This window comes from Gossypium arboreum, chromosome 13 (assembly GCF_025698485.1).
Source record: "Gossypium arboreum isolate Shixiya-1 chromosome 13, ASM2569848v2, whole genome shotgun sequence".
In the NCBI taxonomy this organism is placed as follows: Eukaryota; Viridiplantae; Streptophyta; class Magnoliopsida; order Malvales; family Malvaceae; genus Gossypium; species Gossypium arboreum.
Window position 1 is genome coordinate 2,284,217 of NC_069082.1, and position 23,391 is coordinate 2,307,607.

At 30.7% G+C, this 23,391-nt stretch overlaps 3 protein-coding genes across 7 annotated transcripts; 2 read left to right on the forward strand and 1 right to left on the reverse strand.

Annotated features, from left to right (window-relative positions):
* The first annotated feature begins 6,688 nt into the window (after nucleotides 1–6,688).
* On the forward strand, nucleotides 6,689–8,802 carry LOC108462396 (ABC transporter G family member 6-like). Its single transcript, XM_017762343.2, has one exon. The coding sequence runs from the start codon at nucleotides 6,700–6,702 to the stop codon at nucleotides 8,722–8,724; it is 2,025 nt and encodes a 674-aa protein (XP_017617832.1). The 5' UTR covers nucleotides 6,689–6,699; the 3' UTR covers nucleotides 8,725–8,802.
* A 1,695-nt stretch (nucleotides 8,803–10,497) lies between these two features.
* LOC108461551 (acetolactate synthase small subunit 1, chloroplastic-like) lies at nucleotides 10,498–16,616 on the reverse strand. The gene is made up of 12 exons (XM_017761419.2): nucleotides 16,254–16,616; nucleotides 15,946–16,165; nucleotides 14,818–14,901; nucleotides 14,288–14,356; nucleotides 13,746–13,829; nucleotides 12,153–12,305; nucleotides 11,704–11,790; nucleotides 11,502–11,606; nucleotides 11,302–11,424; nucleotides 11,060–11,212; nucleotides 10,887–10,952; nucleotides 10,498–10,787 (listed from the first exon to the last, which is right to left on the reverse strand). The coding sequence occupies exons 1-12, from the start codon at nucleotides 16,475–16,477 to the stop codon at nucleotides 10,704–10,706; spliced, it is 1,452 nt and encodes a 483-aa protein (XP_017616908.1). The 5' UTR covers nucleotides 16,478–16,616; the 3' UTR covers nucleotides 10,498–10,703.
* Nucleotides 16,617–19,877: 3,261 nt separating this feature from the next.
* On the forward strand, nucleotides 19,878–23,170 carry LOC108464575 (serine/arginine-rich splicing factor RS2Z32-like). 5 transcript variants are annotated; one of them, XM_053024401.1, is made up of 7 exons: nucleotides 19,878–20,022; nucleotides 20,702–20,818; nucleotides 21,297–21,336; nucleotides 21,483–21,578; nucleotides 22,000–22,196; nucleotides 22,310–22,390; nucleotides 22,587–23,170. In XM_053024401.1, the coding sequence occupies exons 2-7, from the start codon at nucleotides 20,712–20,714 to the stop codon at nucleotides 22,969–22,971; spliced, it is 906 nt and encodes a 301-aa protein (XP_052880361.1). In that variant the 5' UTR covers nucleotides 19,878–20,022; nucleotides 20,702–20,711; the 3' UTR covers nucleotides 22,972–23,170. The 5 variants fall into 5 exon arrangements, with proteins under 5 accessions (XP_052880361.1, XP_017620424.1, XP_017620425.1 ...); XM_017764935.2 differs by having other exon boundaries at nucleotides 19,879–20,022; nucleotides 22,304–22,390; nucleotides 22,584–23,170; XM_017764936.2 differs by having other exon boundaries at nucleotides 19,879–20,022; nucleotides 22,304–22,390.
* Nucleotides 23,171–23,391: the final 221 nt, after the last annotated feature.

The following is a 23,391-nucleotide window of genomic DNA, read 5'->3' on the forward strand; positions in this document are numbered from 1 at the left end:
TTCTCATTTTTGAATCGAAAAATAAAATACAATCTGATACGTAATATAAAAACTTTAACTATACCTTTACCTATTATAATATTATCTTTTATCAAAAGAATAGAATTATAATGTTATCGAATAAAGGTGACATGTTTGAACGTAAAATTCATGGTTAGATTACAACTTGGACCCACAATTTTAATTTTATTATTTTAAGTATTTTGTCTGTTTTTGGTTAAGAATTACGTTTCGTAATTTTATTTTGAAAATACAATAAAAACAAAATTTGCCAGTTACAGTTTTGAAAGCATATTTTCGTTTTCACTTGTAAAACATGTTTTTTTTTATATTTTTTAAATTTTATGGGTAAATTATTAAATTAGTCATTTTTATTTAGTTCCGGTTATATATTAGTCGCTTATGTTTAAAATATTACGTTTTATTCACTTACATTAACGTGTTGTAATATTTTAGTCACTGAGTCATTAATTGTTGTTAACGGTATAACGATAAGCTAACGTAACATGTTATTATACAATCGGTCTCCGTATTTTTTTGTTTTGAGCATTTTTTCTTTTATGTTCTTTTAAATTTTTTTCTTTTTTTTTTTTCATTCTCTTATGCTTCTTTCTCTATTTTTCTCCCTTCTCCATCTCTTTTAATGTAGTTTTTCTATATTTTTCATTTGTTAAAACTAAAGGCGAAGAAAAAATGAAAATAAAGAAATAAAAAGAAAAAAATAAATTGTTCAAAAAAATAAAAGTATAGGGCCTAGTTTTAACAAATAGAAAACATAAAAAAAAAACTAATTTAAAAGAGATAGAGAAGAGAGGAAAACAAAGGGAGAAGCAGAAGAGAATAGAAAATAAAGAAAAAATTAAATTGCTCAAAACGAAAAAATATGATGACTAATTTTATAATTTAACTTAAAATTTTATTTGAAATGATGATTTAATGTGCCACGTCAACTTATCATTACACCTTTAATAGTAATTAATAACTCAGTGACTAAAATATAATATAAGATAAACAAAAATAAATATTGTAATAATTTACCTAAATTTATAAAATAAAATTATTTTCAGAAAATAAATATAAATATAAAGATGAACTAAAATATTTATTTTAATAAAGAGGATAATATAAATATAATTTTTAATGAAACATCCCATTGATGCTGTTTTATTTCTTGTCGCTATCGGAATGATGTGGAAACGCGTTTTCTAAATCAAACCGGCGCAAATGACGGCGAAAAGAGAACATCCTCTGCGGCCACGTTCGCGGGTTCCTTTTAATACCCAAACAAATTGAACAGTACAACAATCGTATGATGCCCGGCGTCATTTACTTTCCCAAATTTATTTATAGAATTATAAAACAAAATTTAAACACAAATTATTTTAATTACGGGAGAATATTTTCATAATTTTCTTAATCGAGTTGGTGTTCCATTAACTAATGACATCAACTTAGCTAATAACTTAAATAATATTATAAATACTAGAAATCTTATTGCACTTGTATGGGTGTAAAATTACAAATTTAGAATACAAATGTCTGTTAAAAATAACTTATTTAGCGAGAGTATATAAAAGTATGAAAAGACTAAAAGACCATCAAAATAATAATAGTAGTCATTTAATAAATAGATATATTAGTCATTTCCTAGTCGAAATTTGGTACAGGTTAACCCGTGACACAAACTCAGTCAAGAGTTTTATTAATAGTATAATATTTTAATTTGATTATTTTTAGGTGTGTTTCATTATATATTGAAAATTTTTAATATTTATTTTTGTAAATGTTTTATAATTATATTAACTTTTTCCTTATTATATAAAAATTTCAAAAAAAAGTGTTGAATATAATAAGTAGATATTAATGTTGAAAATATTAAATTAATTTTATTTTTAAAATTTTATTTATAAAATAAATTATTTTCTATTTTATTGAAAATAAAATATTCAAATTATTAACTTTAATTTTATCCAAAACTAAAATAAATAATACCATATTAATAATATTAAAATTATGAAATAATTAATTTTAAAATCAAAATTTACTATTATCAAACAAAATAATTATATAGAGTGCTTATTTTTATTAATATATAAAATTGTTTTATAATATAAGTTTTGTGCTTATAAAATTCAATTTATCAAATAAACCCTTAGTTTTTATACTTTTCAATTTTTAAAATTGTCAATTTTGATCAAACGATAATTGTTAATCTTATTAAGTTAAATTATTTTATTTTCAAATTTTTATGCAGCAAACAAATTATCACATGTATAATTTCATGTTAACTTATTATTTTCACATAATACTCATAAAAAAGCTACATTATTTTAGTTAATAGATTTAACGCCTATCATTTATCGAAATTGAAGTTTGAAATTTTGAAAAGTATATGTGTTAAAATGATAAATTAGATAACATCGATTAAATCTACAATTTAAGAGGACCAGTAACAGAATTTGACCTAATGGATTAACTGATTCAATTTGGTTTAGGATTAAAATTTTAAAATTTGAAAAGTATAATAGCTAGAAATGAATAATTTAAAAATCACAGGGCAAATTTTGGCCAAATCATAGTATAGGGATTACATCCACAGTTTATACATAGTATAGGATCTAATATCAAATTTTGACCCATAATTGTATAAATGTATCGCATATATTTTACATTAAATCAAAGTTTGTAATTGGTAAAAAATATGGGACCGACAATTGAGTGTCTAAGGGAGCTTCCACTCCTTGACCACTAAAGGTGTTTGAGACTGTTTTCATATTTGTAATGTTAGCAATTTATGAACCATGTTTATGGGATGTGTTAATTACGTGGAGGATATCTAACCCATCTTGGGAAACACATTTGGAGAATCGGAGAATCTTATCTAATCCCTTAGATCATGAATATTGGATTGGATTGGAACACTGCATCCTTAGCTGCCAAGAGTCTATATTTACTTTGTTCTTTATTATTATATTATATTCAACTTATAATGTGGTTGTTTTATAATGATTGATATAGATATTCTTATGTTATCAAATCTCGAAATATTTTATATAATTGAAAGACTTGTTTAGGTTGTTATAAAGAGAGAATTGAGCAGTTAATCTATTCAAGTGATGAACTTTATTTTATGAGTGCATATTAATAGTAAAACCTTTTGTATTATGGTTTTATTTGTATTTATAGGGGTGAATTTAGTGATGAAAGCGTCATTCTTCAAGGATTCATGGTACAAAAGTGAGGAAATTGTCACGAGTGCGTGATAGATTAGTATCACTTGTTGTAAGTGTTGAATATAGTGAATATTTCTCATTGAGTTAGGCTTCACAGACATACCGCAAACTTAAGGAAACCGAACTGCGTAATCAACTCTTGTGTCTTCTGTTTGTTTATTATTTACATTGTAATGCTTGAAGGAGTGTCCACTCCCTTATCACTCCTTTCAAGCATATAGCTTATATCTCATCAACGGTTTTAAAACTTCAATACTAATTTTAAGATTTTTACCTCTAATTTTTTAAATATTTTATAGAAAAATTCATAAAAATAAATAAATGTCGAAATAATTTTTTAACAAAAAAAATTGTCTTAGTAAACAAACGTCGCATTCATTTTGAAACATTTTATTAGATAATTACGTTTATTTCCTTTAGATTAAGAGTTATTTTTTTAAGTTCATGTATAATTTATTTATGTTATTATTTTTCACATATAATTATCTTTCCAGAACTTTGCTCATAGAATGAATCTATTAAATGATTTTCATAATACACTCAATAATTAAAACCCTAACTACCAAAAAAACATAAGGATAAAAGTAGCCTTACAATGTACAATTGTCTGTACTCACTATTCCCAAATTGTCCTCACATAGAAGTGAAATAACTCTCCAATAAAGCTGATAATATGAAAGATGGATCTACCCTACAAATGTTCTCAAAGTCAACTCAATAAAGCCCTCTAAACGCATGCTTAATCAAGCCATTCAATAGCCTTTATATAGGCAGTGCATATGTAGTATTTCGCTTGGATAACCTCATCCTATCAACTTAAAATTTAAACTTTAAATGGCCTTTGAGCAATCAGGCGATTATCCTTGATTTAAATAATGTGCTAAGCCTTTTAAATCTTTGTCTTGCTGGCTAGATTATTTGTCTCTTGAATAGAAGAGTCATTGTGAAGTTAAAAATTGTCAAAGCTTTTTATAAATAATCTTTACATTTGCTGCTTATTTCGAGTTACAAAAATATCTATCAAGATAGATATTGATTGTTACTATTTTCGGTTGAAACTCATGTTGCAACATTAAGTGTAACAAAACTTTGCGTCCATCAATGTTCCAACAAACTCTAAACAACACCTAAAGTTAAAATTTTCATTAGGCAAACATGTCATGATGCACTAGCTACCGAAGACAACATGGCCAAAAAGAGCAAGGCATAAAGACTCGAGGTGCTCGAGGTGGTGTAATGGAAACAAAACCATTTTGTCCATTTGCAAGTGTAGTGTGGGAGACATGGCCAAAAAGAACAAGGCATAAAGACTCAAGGTGCTCGAGGTGGTGTAATGGAAACAAAACCATTGAACATGTCTTGTTCTTTTGTCCAATTGCAAGTGTAGTGTTGGAGGCTTGCAGTCTCAACTATAAACGATAAGGAATGACTTACAAAAATTTTTAAGTTTGGTTGGAAGGTATTGTTTCCTCCTTTTCGAACTTTGGCTCTTTTCCTTTTTTTTTTTGTCAGGTTATTTTTAGAACGAAAAATAATTTCGTCATTAATAACATTAATAAGGATCCTATTTCAACATGGTAAGGAGCTTTCCTCCTTTTCTCTAAAATCATGATGTACCTGTAAGATCGGTCACATGATCGTATTACCGATTACTTGGAAAAGGTTACCTCCAAACTTCTTTTAAGATCAATTATGATTCTTCAATGGCAAAAGGTGAGACATATGCTAATATTGTGATTGTTTGTAGGGATAGTAATGAGATTATTGTTAATGGTTGAAAGGCAAAATGTTCTCATTGAATCCAACCATAATCATGATATAGTTCATCACAAGAGAAGCCAATATGCTTGCATGTAAAATTGCTAAATGTACTGGTCCAAGAACAAAAGAAAAAAAAAAAAAGCCACCAAAAGTTCATTTAAATAAAATTATAATTAATGTTTCCCATACTTCTTTACAATTCCCATTTTTAAATTCAACTCTAATGGTGCCGGTTGAGTCTTAGTTTGATTGGCATGAATATTATTGTCAATGCAGGAGAACATGGATTCGAGTGCGTTGAAGCGCATTATCCTCCTATTTATGGGTTGAGGAGGAGCTATGGATAGTTTTTAAGCATTATGTCAAAAAAATAAATATGATCATAACCTATAATGAGAACGTATAAGGACTAATTTTTAACAGTAAAAAATGAGTAAAATTTTTAACAGAATGACCAATATGTTCTTTGATCTAACATTGAGGGATAAATTTATCTAATTTTTAAATAAATGAGACAAAATACAATCTAACTTTTAATATAAAGGCGTGCATAATATTTTTACCTTAAAAATAGTAATAATCCCAACTTAAAATTTATTGAATTTTACATGAATTAAGTTCTAATATATATATCCATATGTTTTTATATTTCATTCAAATCATAACATCAATGTGATAATAAAAAAACTAAAATATGCTGCTAATCCTTGTATTTGTATAAAATTAGTAATTTAATCCTTATATTTTAAAAACTAAAAAGCCAATCCTTTTATTTTAAATTTTATCAAAATACTGGGATTAACAATATATTTTAACCCTGCTTGCATTATTTATTACACAGCTTTCTCTATGTATATATCTAAAATATTATCATAATATTTTGTTTGTATGTATGACAACAAAGAAATCACTGTTTCCAATTATTTTTAAAATAAACTCAATTAATTGATTCACAGAATCACGGACACAATTTTATATAAATTAATATTTATTTTTGTCAATTTGATCCATTTTAGATTACACTTAATTTAACCATTAATGGTGAAGATAAATGATTCTTCAAATTAACTTTAGCCATCCCTTAGTCCTTATATTTTTGTATATTTAAAATTTAGTCATTGTATTTTTATTTCAAGGAATTTACATTTTCTACTTTAATTTCAAATTTAAAAGTTCAAGTCTAATTTTAACATAGATAAAACTCTTTTGTCAAATTCAGATTCATTACAATGTAGAGGAAAATTAAAGTAAAAAACTAAATTCTAATTTTACAAAGTATTAAGGACTTATAGTCAATTTTAACCAAAAATACCATGTGCAACGTGTTATGCACCCATTGGTCAGAATGATCGCCCACGTACACCTTCTCTCCTAAGAAAAAAGAGGCTTCGTAGATCTCAGATCAGATAATTTGGTTCAGCCAAAGAGTATTTACAGTACTTAATATTATTATTTATAATTATTTTTAAATATTTTAAATTTAATTCATTTTAAAAATATATAGTTTTATAAATCTTATTGAAGTTACCTTTTCAGTTTTCTCTTAATCCGTTACACTACCCAACGAAAACTCTAATAATAAAATTAATTAATGATAATAATAATAATAATATAATTACCAAATAATTAACATTTCACGTGAATTCTCAAGTTCTATAATATAATAACCAAATTTGCAGAGATTCATCACGCAAAAAAAAAAAAAATGTCTCGTATTATAGCTGAAAACAATGGAGGTGGTCAAGTACTAGACGCCGCGACAGGCGACGGAACTCCGGTCTGTGAAACCAGCGTTGATGTCGCGAAGCTGCCGTCAATGCCATTTCTTCTTTCTTTCAACCATCTTACTTACAGTGTAAAGGTCGGCCGCAAGATGCCGCTGTTTCCCGGCGGCGATAGAACAAAGACGTTGCTTAATGGTATCTCTGGGGTGGCTAGAGACGGCGAGATACTTGCGGTGCTCGGAGCAAGTGGGTCAGGGAAATCAACACTCATCGACGCTTTAGCTAATAGAATATCTAAAGGCAGTTTGAAAGGTAACATCACTTTAAACGACGAAGTTGTTGAATCTCGGGTGTTGAAATCGATTTCGGCTTACGTTATGCAACACGATTTGCTTTTCCCAATGCTCACCGTCGAGGAAACCTTAATGTTCGCCGCCGAGTTTCGGCTTCCTCGAACCATGTCTAAATCCAAGAGGAGAACTCGTGTTCAAGCTTTGATTGATCAATTAGGGTTAAGAAATGCCGCTGAAACTATTATCGGTGACGAAGGCCATCGAGGTGTTTCTGGCGGAGAACGACGTCGTGTGTCGATCGGAATCGATATAATTCATGACCCCATTATTTTGTTCTTAGATGAGCCTACATCAGGGCTTGATTCCACAAGTGCTTTCATGATAGTGAAGGCATTGCAAAGGATTGCTCAAAGCGGAAGCATTGTTATAATGTCAATTCATCAGCCAAGTTATAGAATTCTTGGTTTACTTGACAGATTGATAATTTTGTCTACTGGCCAAACTGTTTATACCGGTTTACCGACGAATCTGTCGCTATATTTCTCCGAATTTGGGTACCCCATACCGGAGATGGAAAATAAAACGGAGTTCGCTCTCGACTTAATTTGGGAACTCGAAGGATCTCCTGAAGGAACAAAAAGTTTGATCGAATTCAACAAGAAATGGCAGAGCAAAGAGCCGGTCCGTCTCTGTTCGTCGCTAAAAGAAGCAATTAGCGTCAGTATTTCTAAAGGCAAACTTGTTTCTACTTCAACAGCCATGGTCCCTAGATTTGCAAACTCTTTCTGGAAAGAAATACTTGTTTTATCAAACAGATCGATCTTAAATTCAAGGAGGATGCCGGAGTTGTTCGTTACTCGATTAGTGGCGGTTTCAGTGACAGGGTTCATTTTAGCAACCATGTTTTGGCAACTAGATAATTCACCAAAAGGGATACAAGAAAGATTAGGGTTTTTCGCATTCACAATGTCAACGATGTTTTATGCTTGTACCGACACTCTCCCTGTTCTTCTCCACGAAAGGTACATTTTCATGAGAGAAACAGCTTACAATTCTTACAAAAGATCATCTTACGTTATATCAAATGCTTTGGTCGCTTTACCGGGACTAATCATCCTATCATTTGCTTTCACGACGATAACATTTTGGGCAATAGGCCTCAACGGCGGATTTTCAGGGTTCTTATATTATTTCTTGATCATATTCGCTTCGTTTTGGTCCGGAAGTTCACTCGTCACATTTCTATCCGGTATTATCCCACATTTGATGTTAGGTTACCCTATTGTCGTCGCTATTTTAGCATGTTTCTTGCTCTTTAGCGGCTTTTTTATCAATCGGGACCGAATCCCGGCCTATTGGATTTGGTTTCACTATTTATCCGTTATCAAGTATCCTTATGAAGCGGTTCTACAAAACGAATTCAATAATCCGACGGAATGTTTCATGAGAGGAATTCAGTTATTCGACCACATGCCATTCGTAACAATTCCAAATGCCATGAAAGTGAGATTGTTGCAGTCATTTAGCGATGAATTAGGGACGAAGATTACAAGCTCGACATGCTTTTTAAGGGGAGTTGATATTTTGAGAAACCAAGGGATTACAGATTTGAGCAAATGGGATTGCTTGTTCATTACCTTGGCATGGGGATTCTTTTTCAGGATTTTGTTTTATTTCTCTTTGTTATTTGGAAGCAAAAACAAGAGAACATGAACATTGATAAAATAAATTTGCTTTAATTTGTGTTTTTTTTTTTTAACTTCAATTTGTCTTTTTATAGAGGTGAGTTCATCAACTTTGAAATTAATTGTGGGATTAGATAGTAAGTGCGTTTACTTGCGATTAATATATGATAGTGAAATTAAATATTGTAGCGATATTGTAGTGTAACTAAATGTATCGCAGTGCCCATCCAAACCTATATTAAGAATTATTAATCAAGAAAAAAAACGCTAAAAATAGACTTTCATGTTTTAACATGAAATCAATACGTATATATTAACTAAATCTCATGCATTATTTTGGGAGACCCGTCTTGAAAATGGCTTTGAACTAATTAGATTGAGAATCGGTATGAATCGATTAAAAAACCGGTTGAATCAACAATTAAACTGAAATTTTTGAATTTTTTTAAATTCTTTTTGAAGTTAATATCTTTTTAATCGGACTAACAAACTAGTGTCCTAATTTGTTGGACCGCCGGTCTGGTTTAAAAAGAGCATTGCTCCCAAGTATATCACTTTTATCATTTTTTTTACAAGCATAAAATTCAATTCGCCCCCAATATTATAAAAAAAATTCATTTTAGCCTTCTATTTAATTTTCACCTTTTTAGTTTTTGAACTTGTAATTATTTGTCAAATCACCTTCAAAATGAACAAAAAAATTAACAAATGTTAACTTTGTTGACGTGGTGGTATCACGTGGAATGTCACGTTAGTAATTAATTTATCTTTTCAAAAATTTAAAAATATATTATTTTATAATTTTTAAAATTTTAATTAATTGATGATATGACAATCCACATGTATATCATGTCATCCAAGTTAAATGAATGTTAATTTTTTTATCTATTTTGAGGCGATTTAATAAATAGCATAAATTAAAGACTAAAAGAGATGAAAAATTAAATGAATAGCTAAAATAATTTTTTATAAAGTTGAAAAATTAGATTTTTATAGTTAATATAATTTTCATTAAGATATGATACTTAAAAGTTTCCTTCTGTTTCATGGTTCAATCCAAACGACATAAAAGAAGGGCTAAATTTTTAACCTAAAAATCGCACCACGTGTCATATTCAACCTATAATAACACACCATGTGGCACATATAAAAATACTTTAAATTAAAATTTCAAAATAAAATTATTTGTATTTTTATTTTCAAATAAAATGAAAAATAATAATAATTATGAGTAAATGAAAATTAATTACTTTAATGTCTTTAATTAGTGAATAATTATTATTTTTCTAATTGCTTCAATTAATAGAAAAAGTTACAAATACTAATAATTCCAACTTAAGATTTATCAAAGTTTACATGAATTAAGTACTAGTTTAAAAATAATTAAATCAATCTTGGATTTATTAAATATTGACATAAATTAACTACTAAATTAAAAATACAGATTGATATACATATAATTTATATCCTCATATGTTTTAATATTATATTCAAAAATCATATTAATATGATAAAAGATAATCAAAATAAATTATTTATTATTAGATTATATGTGATTAAAAGAATATTTTATTCAGGCCGCTCCTTAAAATAAAAAATTTTCATTTGAGCTATTTAAAATTTTTAAAGATAAAATTACACTTTAAACTCTTCAAAATTATAAAAATTTGATTTAATCTTTTAAAAATTATAAAGAGATAGAGTATTAAAATAAGAAAATTACCTTTTTACTATAGTAAAATTCCTTTGATTTTCTTGATAAAGAATTTATATATAAACCATAACTAGCTGATCAGTTAAATTCTGAAAACAGTGGATTATACTTCCCGTGTCTGTATTTCTTATTTTGGAATGTTTGCGATTGTAGGGATGGTAAGTTTTGTTGAGAACTAAGGAGCAAAAGGTGACCAACAGCCATCAATTTGCATCAAAATCTCAAGGGTAAAGACATATATACACTAGAGTTGCGTTTGCTAGGATCAGTAGAGCTAAATAAGAAAAAGGAAACTAGAAAGGAAGAGGATATCCACGGAGATACGTCGAATCCACACCCGACTCCCGCACCAGTGCCACTCTTCCGGTCCGAGCCACCTTCAACACATTAAACAAAATAAATAAAGGTTGACCAACCATCTGGGCGTTTTTACCAACTAGTTATAAAACTTGGTAAAAGAAACTTGAGCCACAAACCTCACAAATTCCATAGGGCTCTAATAATTTCTGAAGAGCAACCATCTTGTTTAAATCACCGGTAAGCTGTAGAAAGCAGGACAATAATAATGATCATCGAAATATAAATTCTGAAGAAGGAAGCAATATGTCAAATGCGTGAAGGTGACTTAAGGTATATAACAAGATTTGACCTCGAGAGTAATCGTGTGATCAGACACGTCAACAGCTTTGGCTCGGAATATGTTAGCAATGTCAAGGATGTCCCTTCGAGCAGGAGGGCTCACAGCAACTTTTATCAACATTAGCTCTCGCTCTGCAAATGGTGAGTGAGTCATATCCTGCACCTGAACCACATTATTGAAATAAGTCATTTTTTTCTTTACCTCAAGGCTGAATTTTCTAAAATTTAAAGTTCTTATCCTATGCCTCTCACCTCATATAGATCTACTAACTTTCGAAGCTGCTGAAACAATTTTGCTAGTGTCTCATCTGTCCCAGGAATAACGGTTGTAATGCGAGAAAGTCCGTCTTTCTCAGCAGGTCCCACAGCTAGACTCTGGGATAGTCGATAAGCCTTAGATGAGCTAAATAGAAGGCATAGAAAAAGCAGCATGAAACAAAAACCAAGCTGACCTGAATGTTATAGCCTCTTCGGGAAATAACCCCAGTAACCACATTTAGAACACCGGGAGAGTCATTCACAATCATAGATAAAGTATGTGACCGAAGCCCACTTGACTGAAGCATTGAATTAAGCACAAAAGGAACACACATGAGAAATAGATTATTAATATAATGTGAAGATCCATCAGCGAAAAAGAAAAAGTTATCTTACATCTTCATCATAGAGAACCCCCCAATGAGGATCAAGAACTTCATTTACGGGGAAGCCGTCAAAAGGTTCCACAGGATATACATCACCCTTCATGCAACAAATAGAAAACTTGAGATTATCTAATTTCCTAAGACTTGATGCATGGTGAAAGTACACAAAAATATTAAATGAAGAGTGTAGAACAATGATAATGCAAATTCAGCAAAACACATAGACCAAGCTATCCAAATCTATTTGCAAGCTTTTGATTTATCCTCGTATGGGACTTGGGATGCATAAATCAGAAAAGGAAAAAAAAAAAAAAGTACCCCTTGTAAGTGTCCCTTCAATTTCCCAATGGCATGATATGCATAATTTTAAATGGAAAATTGTTTAATAATCGTTAAACAAAGAGGCGTATACAGAGAATAGCATGTAAAGCCTTCCAAATAGAAGTAAAAAGTGGATACCTTTGAGTATGTATTGATATCACCATTAACTAGTCGTTTTGCATCCCTTATAACCACACCATTGGTTGATCTACCTTCAAGATCAGGATAAGAGGAAGCAGAAAATCCCCAAAAAGGAGCTGTTTCCCCCATCTTCTCACGCCTAAGAGCAATCTATCGTCATGTTCAACCTTAGTAAACATAATGATCTGATATCTTGATAGGAGGCCTCAAAGGTCCATTCTTTTACGTTACTATAATTCAATGAAACTTTCACATTAAGTCACAGTAAGTTCACAAAAGTACGAAGCTAAAGTGTGATAAGCATCTAACCTAAAATCAACTGGCAAAAGAGGAAAGATTCAACTTTAATATAAAGCCTCAGAGAACTGAAGACTTAATAGTTGTCGATAAAATTAAAATGGGTGGTCCATCTCACATGAGGCTAGGCAAGAAGATGGACTACATTTGGGTTTTGTTACCATGTTAAGCATCCAATCTAAAACCAATGGTAAAATGCTAAGTGCCACCTGCATGAATATAAGACCATAGGAAACCCAAGACCTCATAGATGTCGAATAACACCATTTAACAATGTGAGAGAAGAAAATCAAACGAAATACTTTTGCTCTCTTTAGCAAACATCTAAGCACATGCACAACAGAGGCAAATAAACATACGTGAAAGGAGAGATCAAGTACATTATTATGATATAGAAAACCGAAAACCAAACCATCACGCATTAATCCCAATAAATAAAGATATAGTACAAAGAAATTTCATAAACATAACTTCATTTGAGGCATGTTCAAGAACTACATCGATAACACATGCAAAGCATAGGAAACATTATTGACACGATCCTTTAAACATACCCAGTGACCTTTCCAAGTAGTGTAGCACACCAATGATTCCCGATTCATAGTTTATGAAAGAAGATAGTGACTTATTTGAAGATCTCAAGTATAGAAGGCTGGTTAGGAAACTGAACTATCTTACAATAACTTGTCCTGATATTGCATTCTCTGTTCATGCTGTCAGTCAATTCATGTCTTCTCCAACAATTAGATATTAGGCGGCTCTGGAACAAATTCTTTGTTTTTTAAAGGGAACTCTAGGACAGCATCTATTAAGTAAAAATTATGAACACACTAACGTTGAGTGTTTCTTAAATGCAGATTGAGCAGGATCGGTGATTGACAGAAGATCCACTTTGGGCATATTGCATCAACTATTAAGTGAAGTCAGTTTAAAAACTACATTGCTGGCAAAACTTTGGTGTGAATCCAAGCTGCTCTTCATATATTCCATAATCCAGTGTTTCATGAAAAAACTAAGCATATTGAAATTGACTATCATTTTGTCCATGATAAGATTCAAAACAATTTCATCTCTACAGGCTATGTTAAAATTGGAGATCTACTAGGATACAACGTGAATGCATACAAGTTTTTCTCTTCTCATAATCTCTTCTTAATTTTTTACTTATGTAACAATTCCAATCATACTCTAAAATGCTACTAACGAAAATCTAGTGAAAATCTAGTGAATCTCATGCACATACTATTTTTTCTTCAAGAAAACTATTTATACAAGTTCATGGGAATTTCATACCTTCCCAGTCCTTGCAAGTTCTTTTATCCCAAACTTGCTCAAGTTTCTTTGAACCGCTGCCATCTTCCCTGGGTCTCCAGTAACCTAAGATATGCACATGCATTCAAATAATAAATGAATAAAAATTTCAAAACATAAAGATCAATTTTGCTTTTTAATAAAATCCGCATATTAAGAAGCTTGTAATAAAATCGATTCATTCACAATGCTGATGTCAAGAGCAACTATGACACTTACAATGCCAATGGACAATAATGTCCAACTTAGTAGTGTTGATTATCATTTGACTGTACAAAGATTGCAAATTATTGTAAAATGAAATAATCACCTCACCTCAAGAAATAAACATCCACCTAAGATTATAAAGTTGTGATAATTTACAGTGTTTTTCTTTTCTTTTCTTCAACAATTTTGCTTGTCATAGCTTTTGATATTTTCACTAGTCCCATACCAAGATATTTAAAAGTAAATATGTCTAATTGCCAAAATCATACATATACAAATAAAACTAATCATGAAATATTAGAAGATCAAGAATCCACCTCAATAGTTAAAAAGTGTTCTGATGTATCCACAATCCTTGCTCGGAAAATGTCTACTAGCCACATGATCTAAAAAGTATAGTACAAATTAGAGATTGAACGCAGAGATGTAGGGAAAGAAATAGAATTGAAATCAAAGTTTCCAATGAAAAAGGATTGTATGAAACAATGACGCCACGTTATTTGTATCTCTTTCCAATAGTTTTATGCCACATCAGTATTCTTATCCTGAATTTCAGGATTTTATCCTGAATTTTAGTATTTTAATTTGGACTTAATTTTTTTCAGGATAAAATCCTTAAATTCAGGATAAGAGTACTGATGTGGCATAAAACTATTGGAAAGTGACACAGATGACGTGGCGTCACTGTTTCATACAATCTTTTTCCGTTTCCAATAACCCTTTAAGAGAACAATTTCCATCAACTTGGCACAAAAATTAGTTGAGCAAATAATTTTAGATGCTCACGTAATAACAAAAAATTAGCTACTCCAAACAGGTCAATACTTGCTTCCAAACAACACGATACCTCAGCACGAGTGGTTGGATTAGTGTTGAGTTTTATAAGCATTAATTCACGTTCTACATGTGGTTCCATCGAGATATCGTCAACCTAATAGACAAGGTAGTTAATGCACAAATAGAAAAATAATAGATATTCGTCAGTTCCAATAGAAAATATAAATAATAATACCTATGAGCATTTACTTCAAAAAATTCCAAGTGATATAAATTCCGAGCAAAGGAAAAAACTGAGAAAACATTGGTAAGATTATCTGCATTACTATCAGTTTGAGATGTATGACGGCTAACTAAAGTTTAGGCAAGCAAATTTATTACTAAAAATAAATGTGTCATTTTAGTATTCTATAATCTTTTAGCTTAAGAAAAGTGTACATTATTGAACCCTCGTTGACCAAAAACAACAATCAAGTAGATCCTTCCATTAATGAAAACCGTCAATTGACTGATTTGACCGTTAACATCAGACTAACAAAGCTGATGCATGGCATGCCACAAGGATAATATTCTGATGTGGCATGCCACAACCATATATTTGTTTTTTTTTTTTTTTTTGTGATTTAGTTCCTCATGCTTTGTATTTAAGCACTTTATCAAATGAATACAAATACTTCATTTCAACTGGTCTATCTGCTAATAGCAAGGCCTGCATTCAAAGGCGGACCATAATGGTGGCTTAGGAGCCTTAGCCCTCCAAAGATAGAAAAATCTTGATTCATCCCTTGAAACTTTTAGAAAATTTTAATTAAGCTCCTTAAATTTTTGAAAATTATCACTAATCTCAGAAAATTTTAAATATTTTAATTAGACCCAAATTTTTTTAAATTCTAATTAAACTACTATCATTTTTGAAAATTTTTTTAAATTTTACTAGGCACTGCAAAACTTAGTTCCAATATCCTCCACTTCCTGCATTGTTTTGTTTGTCAGCAGAATATGGAAATTGGGTACTTTGGTTGAATGAATATTATGTTATCAAAGTCTGTTGTTATAAAAACAGATCAAGAAGCTGAATTTATAAAAGCATATCATGATGTAATTGGCAATTTAGAAAGATCAAACCATATCTTAAAGCTAAACTATAATTGGAAAAAAAGACAAAAAAGAGTTGAAAAAGTTGAAATTATTATATTACCTTGATGACATTAACAAGCTTGTTTAATTGTTCAACGACTTGTCGCAAAATCCTTTCAGTCCCAGATACAACTATGGTAAAAAGAGCCTTGTCCTTGTTGAGACCAACAGCAAGGGACTCAATATTGTAACCTCTCCTCGCAAACACCCCTGCTATTCTGTTTATGATCCCACTCTCATCCCCAACGAACACTGAAATTGTGTGGCGTTTAACCCTGTCCCTGAAGTTACAATTTTACAAATCAATTTACAAGAAATGATTCTAAAAGAGAAATAGTTAGTAAAGGCACTGAAACTGTGAATACTTACTTGGAAGCAGTGGGAGGAGATACAGTATCTATGGGAGGCAACGCATTGGCTTTGTCAGTAGTGGCAGAGGGTACATGCAAGGCCTTTGAGCTTGAGAGTTCAAGAGCTAATTCCTTAGCTTTGAAACTGGGTTTAGACCCAATATTGTTACTACGAATGCGGCTGCGGTTTGTGGAAAATGGGTTCTGAAATGGAACAGTGGCTGAAAGTGAAGCCGCCGCCATGTATGGTTTCTTTGCAAGTTACTGCTACTGGACTTGGCTTAGGAAAGGGGGGAGAGAGTTAAAGTTTAATCAGGCAAAGCAAGAAACAAACTCTTTTGTCGCGACTCACGAGCTACATGTGAATATGCAATACTAAGACGCATTTTGTCAGGTTCATTACAACACGTGCTTTCATTTGCCAATTTCAAAAGATTCCCGGGTTAATTTAGAGAGCAAACTAAAAAGAACAGTATATCTGCTTGTTTCTCATTATATTTTAATTATTTATATTTAAAATATTACGTTTTAGTCACTTACGTTATTTTTTTACGTTATTTTTTTATTACAAAGTGGTCACTCTACCATTAAACCCTGTTACCTTCTTAACGGCAATTGTACAACGCAGTCTAAATGGATTTTAAATGTTAACTTAGATGTTTAGTTGTTGGGATAAAAATATGTTTTTAATTAAATAAATTTAATTTGGACTGTCACGTAGAATATCTAAGTTAGCACTTAAAACCTATTTAGACTGCCATTAGAACCGTTTTTCAGGAGTTAAATAAGTTTAACGATAGGGTGATCACTTTATAACAAAACGATAATGTAAATGACTAAAACGTAACATTTTAAACATAAATAACTAAAATATAATCTGAGGCAAACAAAAATGACTATTTTTATAGTTTGCCCGTTAATTTATAGGTATATATCGTTTTCTTTCTAATATTTATGATTTTAAGCGTCTTTTTCTAATATTTATGAGAGTAGGTTGTTTTTCGAGAGATAATATGAAAACGCGTTTTGCAATGTCATGCTAGTCAAATCGTATCCTACAAAGCACATTTTCCTTTAAAAATTGCAAACTTAGTTTTTCTTTGAAAGTTAAATGTTAACTTTTTTTTTATTCTTAGGTCCTAAGTTCAATTCTTCTCTTACTCACAAAGTAATTTGATGAAAGCGTAATTATATCGTTATTCCTATATCATGTTTGGTAAAACAAATTATAATTACATAGTTATATAATTTATATTTTAAAAATATTAATTGCTATAAAAATTAGCAATGTAATAAATTTTTTTCTAAATAAGTAACAAAAATTAAAATTAATCATCTTATATAATATGTTAGTTTAAGAAAGTAGTCGATAAAACGGTTACCAATAAAAGTAAAAAAAAAAAACATCGTGTGCAATTTTATGTAATTGATTTAGCATTCCATATGTGTTGCTCAAGCTATTCCCTTAACATTTAACATATACTCATTATCATCATTTGTTAGTCATTAACTGAGGTCTTCATCGTCTAAATTTGATTTTATATTATTGAGATTATTAATATCTTATTCTTCAATGTTCTCTTCAAAAAACGGATCATTCCAATTCTATCCACGAATGAAGTTATGAAATATGCAACATACTAATATGAACCAATCTTATTATTTTATGCTATACTAAGGTGATGTTAATATGATTTTTTTAAATAACAAATGTCCACTCAAACATATTTCGAAGTTTTGAATGTCTCAAATTAAATAGCTCGCAAGCCATTTCTAGTGCGTGTACCTGACTCCATCCTTTCAAATAATATTGTAACACTAAATATTGTGTAAAAGAACATTTTGTATTTGTATAATTAGCATCTACCACGTAATAATATGGGCTCATAGTGCAAACAATTAATGCTTTTGATTATATAAACTTAATTTGGAGAAATATTCATACTAAATTATAACATTTTATAATACCTAAATTAGGTAAGTAATAATATAAAATATAACATTTATAAAAAAATTAGGCTATAACTTTAGAATTTATAAATAAATTATGGCAAAAACTATAATATATGTTTATAAATAAGTATATTATTTTTATAATATATAGCATAGAAATTAAATAAGTTATATTTATATCTTTGGGCCATAATTTTTTATAAATAAGTATATTATAATACGTAAATAATCTTTATAATATATTATTTGACCAAAATTTTAGAAATATTTTATGATTTAAGTAATATAATTTTTTGTTATAACATTATAAAATACACATAGGGGATGTTTAGTAAATAGAGTTATGAGCTTTTTCATCTAATTTGGGCACAAATGAAAAATTGGGCAGTCAAACCCTCAAATTGCAGTGTTTGGTGAATGGAGGTTCATAATAGCTTATTGAGCTAAAACCTTCAAAACTAAAAACGTTGGGTTAGACAATTTTTTTTCAACAATTGATTGTGAATGAGATATGTGATATGACATATCTCACTATACTTGCTAAAAAATTATTCCATTTGCCATATGCTCTCAAATCTAATAAGACTGTCAAGATATCAGTAGCCTCGATTCTCTCATTTTCAGTTTTAACTCCAAGTCCAAAGTAAATCTAAAAAAAAAAAACCTCCATCGTGAATTTACAAAAATCAACATTGTCGTTAGAAATTTTCAGTCGAGCCCATTCGTCCTTGAATATTTATGCAGTCTTAATTTATTTTCAATTTACTTGTGAAAATGATTTCTTATTTAACTTTATATTAATTGAAATATGCTACTTGACAATTTTATTCAGTGACATAATTATCACGAATTTACATACTAAAAACATGACATAATCATTACTAATAATATAATTTACAATTATATTGATACAATATTAATATTTATCAATTTCCACAATGTTAATATTTGTAAATGAGGAACTTAAGAAATTTATTTATATAAAATTTAAAAATATTCACTAATTAATTTTCATAATGGATATTTTAATTCATTGGAAATAGCGTTTTATTTCAATAAATTTACCCAAGACTAAAATATTATAAATAAATAAATACTTAACAATAAACAAATAGATATCAGTTAAATTTTATCAAACACTCTTAAATAAATCATTAATAAAATAGGGCCATAACTTATTTTTATAATATAATTTTTAGGATTTATAATATAACTTTAAAAATGTTTGGCTATAATAGTCTTAAACACTCCTGGTATTCATTCTTATAATATAGTTTTTATAACTTAAACTTGAGTAAAAGGTTAATTTTTAAAATTAAATTATAAGTGTTTAAAAATTATAGGATAATTAGATTTAATCCTAAAAATTAAAGCTCTAATTACACTAAATTTAACTAGACCTGTACGTTATAATGATTAACCAAATATACAAGCTCTAAAAAACCTTCAAATTCTCGTAAAAATAAAAATATTAAAATAAACACATTTTAGAAAATAATCCTAAATTCAGCATGTTTTAGAATTTAAAAAAAAAAATTCAAATAAATTGGACGGGGCCTAGAAATTACAACTGGTCGGGTCGGGCCGGGCTCCAGTAAGACCAGCAGCACCAGTGTTTGGAAAATTGCCACTTCTGCAAGCCGAATATTGTGATTCCACGAATGTGAATAAGGGTTCTTTTGGTAATTACAGAATCTCTGATTTTTCTTGACCGATCCTTATCCTCAGCCCCTAAATATATAAGGAAAACGACGGGTTTAAATTCTATCTCTGTATTCTCTCTTCGATAACTCTAGGGTTTTTCACCTTCTTCGTCCCTCTTCTCAAGTTTCATCGTAAGCTTATTTTCTTCTTTCAATTTCTTATTTTTTAAAAAAAATTGAATTCTAATGCTCTTATTTGTTTAATTTCTTGATTTTTTTTTATCTGTAGATCTGAAAGATTATTGAGCTTTTAAATCTGAATTCGCTCGTTTTTATGTTACTTGTTTTTCATGCATATTATTCACTGTTTAGGGCTTAGGATCTGTATTGTTTTTGGCTTTTTACATTGTTACAAATTGAATTCTGAAAAATTAAATAATACTCAAGGTGTTTACATTTCATGTTTAAATATAGGTTTCCATAAAAAAAAAAAGATTGTGTTATCTTATGATACTTGTAATAAGAGATGATGCATAGAAACAACGAGTTCATTTAGGCACTGTTCGTTGTTGCTTTTATTTCTTTATTTTTACTTGTAATTGGATCCAAAGCAAATGATATTTTTGAAGAATTGAAAAAATCTTACTGAGTTAGTATTGCATTCCAATGATGTTATTTTAAAAGTAATTACTAATTTTATGTTCTACAACAGTAACCTTTTAAGATTTCTCGAGCTTATTGTATACTATTGGTTTTTATATTGAAGAGAAGAAGTCTTTCTTCTGCTATTTGTTCTAAGAACTAGAGTAATTTTATTATGTAAATATGTTTGATTGTATTGTTTTGGTTCTAATGGAAATAATTACTGCAGGTAAAGAAATATGCCTAGGTATGATGACCGACGTGGTGGCACTCGTTTGTATGTTGGTCATTTGTCTTCAAGGACAAGATCACGTGATCTAGAGGACATGTTTAGCAGATATGGGAGGTAATCAAGTCTTTTTTCATTGTTGAGTAATTTGTGAAATTTGTAGTTATTGCAATTAGCTCTGATTGGTTTACCGGTTGCATTTTTTTTATTTATTCCATTTGGGAGTTATATTCATTTTTTATGTAATATGGCCATTCAGATAGGTTCAGGGTGGGAGAAAATAGAGTCCTTGTTTTAGTGCTTGACATCTGGTCTTTCTTATATGAGCGAGAATGTTGTGACCCTCCACGTGTCTGTGTGGTTAACTTGAATGATCTTGTTGAAGGCTGTTGGCTTTTGCCTAACCTGGAGGTCTATGGTGAGAGGGTGACCTTGGTGGATTTGGCGTGTCTTTCTATAGTGTTATTGCGTGTTTTTAGCGAAATGGCAACAATCTCAAAAGTGGTGTTTTTGGTTCATCTGTGAGGGGCGAACTATCAACCCTTCAATAATTGTGTCATGATGGCCTTACTGTTTCTGGCACCCGTTTACGCAGAGTACGTGATGTGGATATGAAGCGTGACTATGCATTTGTTGTACGTATTTCTTTACTCTTTTTGTTTAATCCCGACGAACATTTCTTATCTATAATATTCTTCACTATTTTAGTAAATATGATCATTTTGCTTGGAACTTTTTTCCTTCTTTATGTTTTGTATATTGTTGGCCTCCTTGATTGTAGGAATTCAGTGATCCTAGAGATGCCGATGATGCAAGATATGCATTGAATGGTCGAGACTTGGATGGAAGCCGGATGATTGTTGAATTTGCCAAAGGAGTAAGTTTTCTGATGACTTTTCCACATACTGTAGATTTTGCTAGCTTCTTTTTCTTTTTAATTGTTAATATCTCAAAAATGTAGAGAAGGTGGTAATTAATATATGTAAGCCTTTGGTAATTTGATCTTTTAGTGGTTAATCTTCTGGTCAAAAACAACTCTTTTATGTAACTACCTGAGTCAATATCATTATTTGCCACTCGGTTTTCACATTTTGATAAAAGTGGTAATGGGGAAAATCGTATTTTAGATGAACTTTCATTGAAGTTGTGGACTGGTTTTCCTATTTTGAAGGTTAAACTGGTCTGCATCATTTTATCTTGTTTTCTGTGACTCTTTTATCATTATTGTCCTAGGATTCTTCTGTGAGCTCACTAGCTGATATTGTTTGAATGTTGTTCTGATTTGATTTGCAATTTAGGTGCCCCGTGGTTCAGGTGGATCTCGAGATTACCCTGGAAGAGGTCCCACTCCTGGGTCAGGACGCTGCTTCAACTGTGGAATTGATGGTCATTGGGCTCGTGATTGCAAAGCCGGGGATTGGAAGAATAAGTGTTACCGCTGTGGAGAACGAGGCCATATAGAAAGAAATTGTCAAAACAGTCCAAAGAAACTAAGGTCATCCCCCTATCCTTCCCATTGGTTTTTCTTATTCTGCTCGGTTTTATCTGTTAAACATTCAAATCTTCCATTTATTTACTTTGAAGACAACTCTTTTGATGCAGCCGCAGACCACGCAGTTACTCTCGCTCACCTAGCCCCTACCGTGGTAGAAGCAGAAGCCGCAGTTACAGCAGGGGACGCAGCGACAGGTTTGGATTTAGCTTTCATTGGCATCTGCTTTTGGAATGCAAATTACATTTGAGTTTTTATTTTAGTGTTGACCTGGAGTAAATATTCTTCCAATTTTTTCGTTAAAGTGTGCCTATGCAATTCAAGAATCAAGAAAAATTAAATCTGTCAGGAAATGATTGTTCTTTGTGCTGAATCTTGGCCTTTCTGCAGTAGATCAAGATCACCTGTGAAGAGAGACCGAAGTTACGAGCGCGAGGATAGAAGATCAAGGAGCCCTAAGCGCCACAAGGGTTCTCCATCACCATCTCAAGGGAGGAAGCATAGTCCAGCACCCGATGAAAGAAGGCCCCAAGAAGGGGGTAGTCCTTCCCCAAAGGACCGCAGGCATGCGAATGGTTCGGATTATAGTGCAAGTCCTAGGGGAAGGAGCAGAAGCCCCGATGCTGATGCTGGGGCTGAGGATGGGGCTTATCGGAGCTCTAGGAAGGAAAATGGCCACAGCCGCAGCCTTAGTCCACCCCCTAGGAATGACAGGAGCCCTGTTTACAATGATGATGATGATAATCATGCGTCTCCCAGACGCAGTGAATCAAATTAAGGCAGGCAGGCAGGCGGTGGTTCGAATTCATGTTTTAGGGACATTGTGTGTTTTCGCAACAACTTTGAATTTTTGTTTTATATATTGATGGATATTTAAGGTGCTGTTAAAGACTATATGGATTCATCTTTTTTATTTTTGCATTTGGTTATAATTTCAAAAGTATGCAGAAGGTTAGAAATATTGAAATTTAAACAAAGAGGAAGTAGATATCAATGAATAGTCAGAAAAGATCTCGATTTTGTTTGGTAATGCTTCACACGTCTTAAAATAGGAAATCCTGCTAATTCTGACTTTGTTTTTTATAATTAAATAAATTTAGCATCATTTCTTTTGTTGTTATCTGGGAGCAATGTAATTAAAAGGATGATATAGTAAATTTAAATTTAATAAAATAATTTTAACACTATTAATAGTTAA

Excerpts from the sequence above, each read along its gene's own strand:
- LOC108462396 (XM_017762343.2), top strand. The coding sequence starts at position 6,700 with ATGTCTCGTATTATAGCTGAAAACAATGGAGGTGGTCAAGTACTAGAC.
- LOC108461551 (XM_017761419.2), bottom strand. The coding sequence starts at position 16,477 with ATGGCGGCGGCTTCACTTTCAGCCACTGTTCCATTTCAGAACCCATTT. Across the intron at positions 10,953-11,059 it reads ATCACACGATTACTCTCGAG|CTTACCGGTGATTTAAACAA; the intron begins GTCAAATCTTGT and ends TGCTTTCTACAG. Across the intron at positions 10,788-10,886 it reads AGCCCTATGGAATTTGTGAG|GTGGCTCGGACCGGAAGAGT; the intron begins GTTTGTGGCTCA and ends AATGTGTTGAAG.
- LOC108464575 (XM_017764935.2), top strand. The coding sequence starts at position 20,712 with ATGCCTAGGTATGATGACCGACGTGGTGGCACTCGTTTGTATGTTGGT. Across the intron at positions 22,197-22,303 it reads AACAGTCCAAAGAAACTAAG|CCGCAGACCACGCAGTTACT; the intron begins GTCATCCCCCTA and ends CTTTTGATGCAG. Across the intron at positions 22,391-22,583 it reads AGCAGGGGACGCAGCGACAG|TAGATCAAGATCACCTGTGA; the intron begins GTTTGGATTTAG and ends GCCTTTCTGCAG.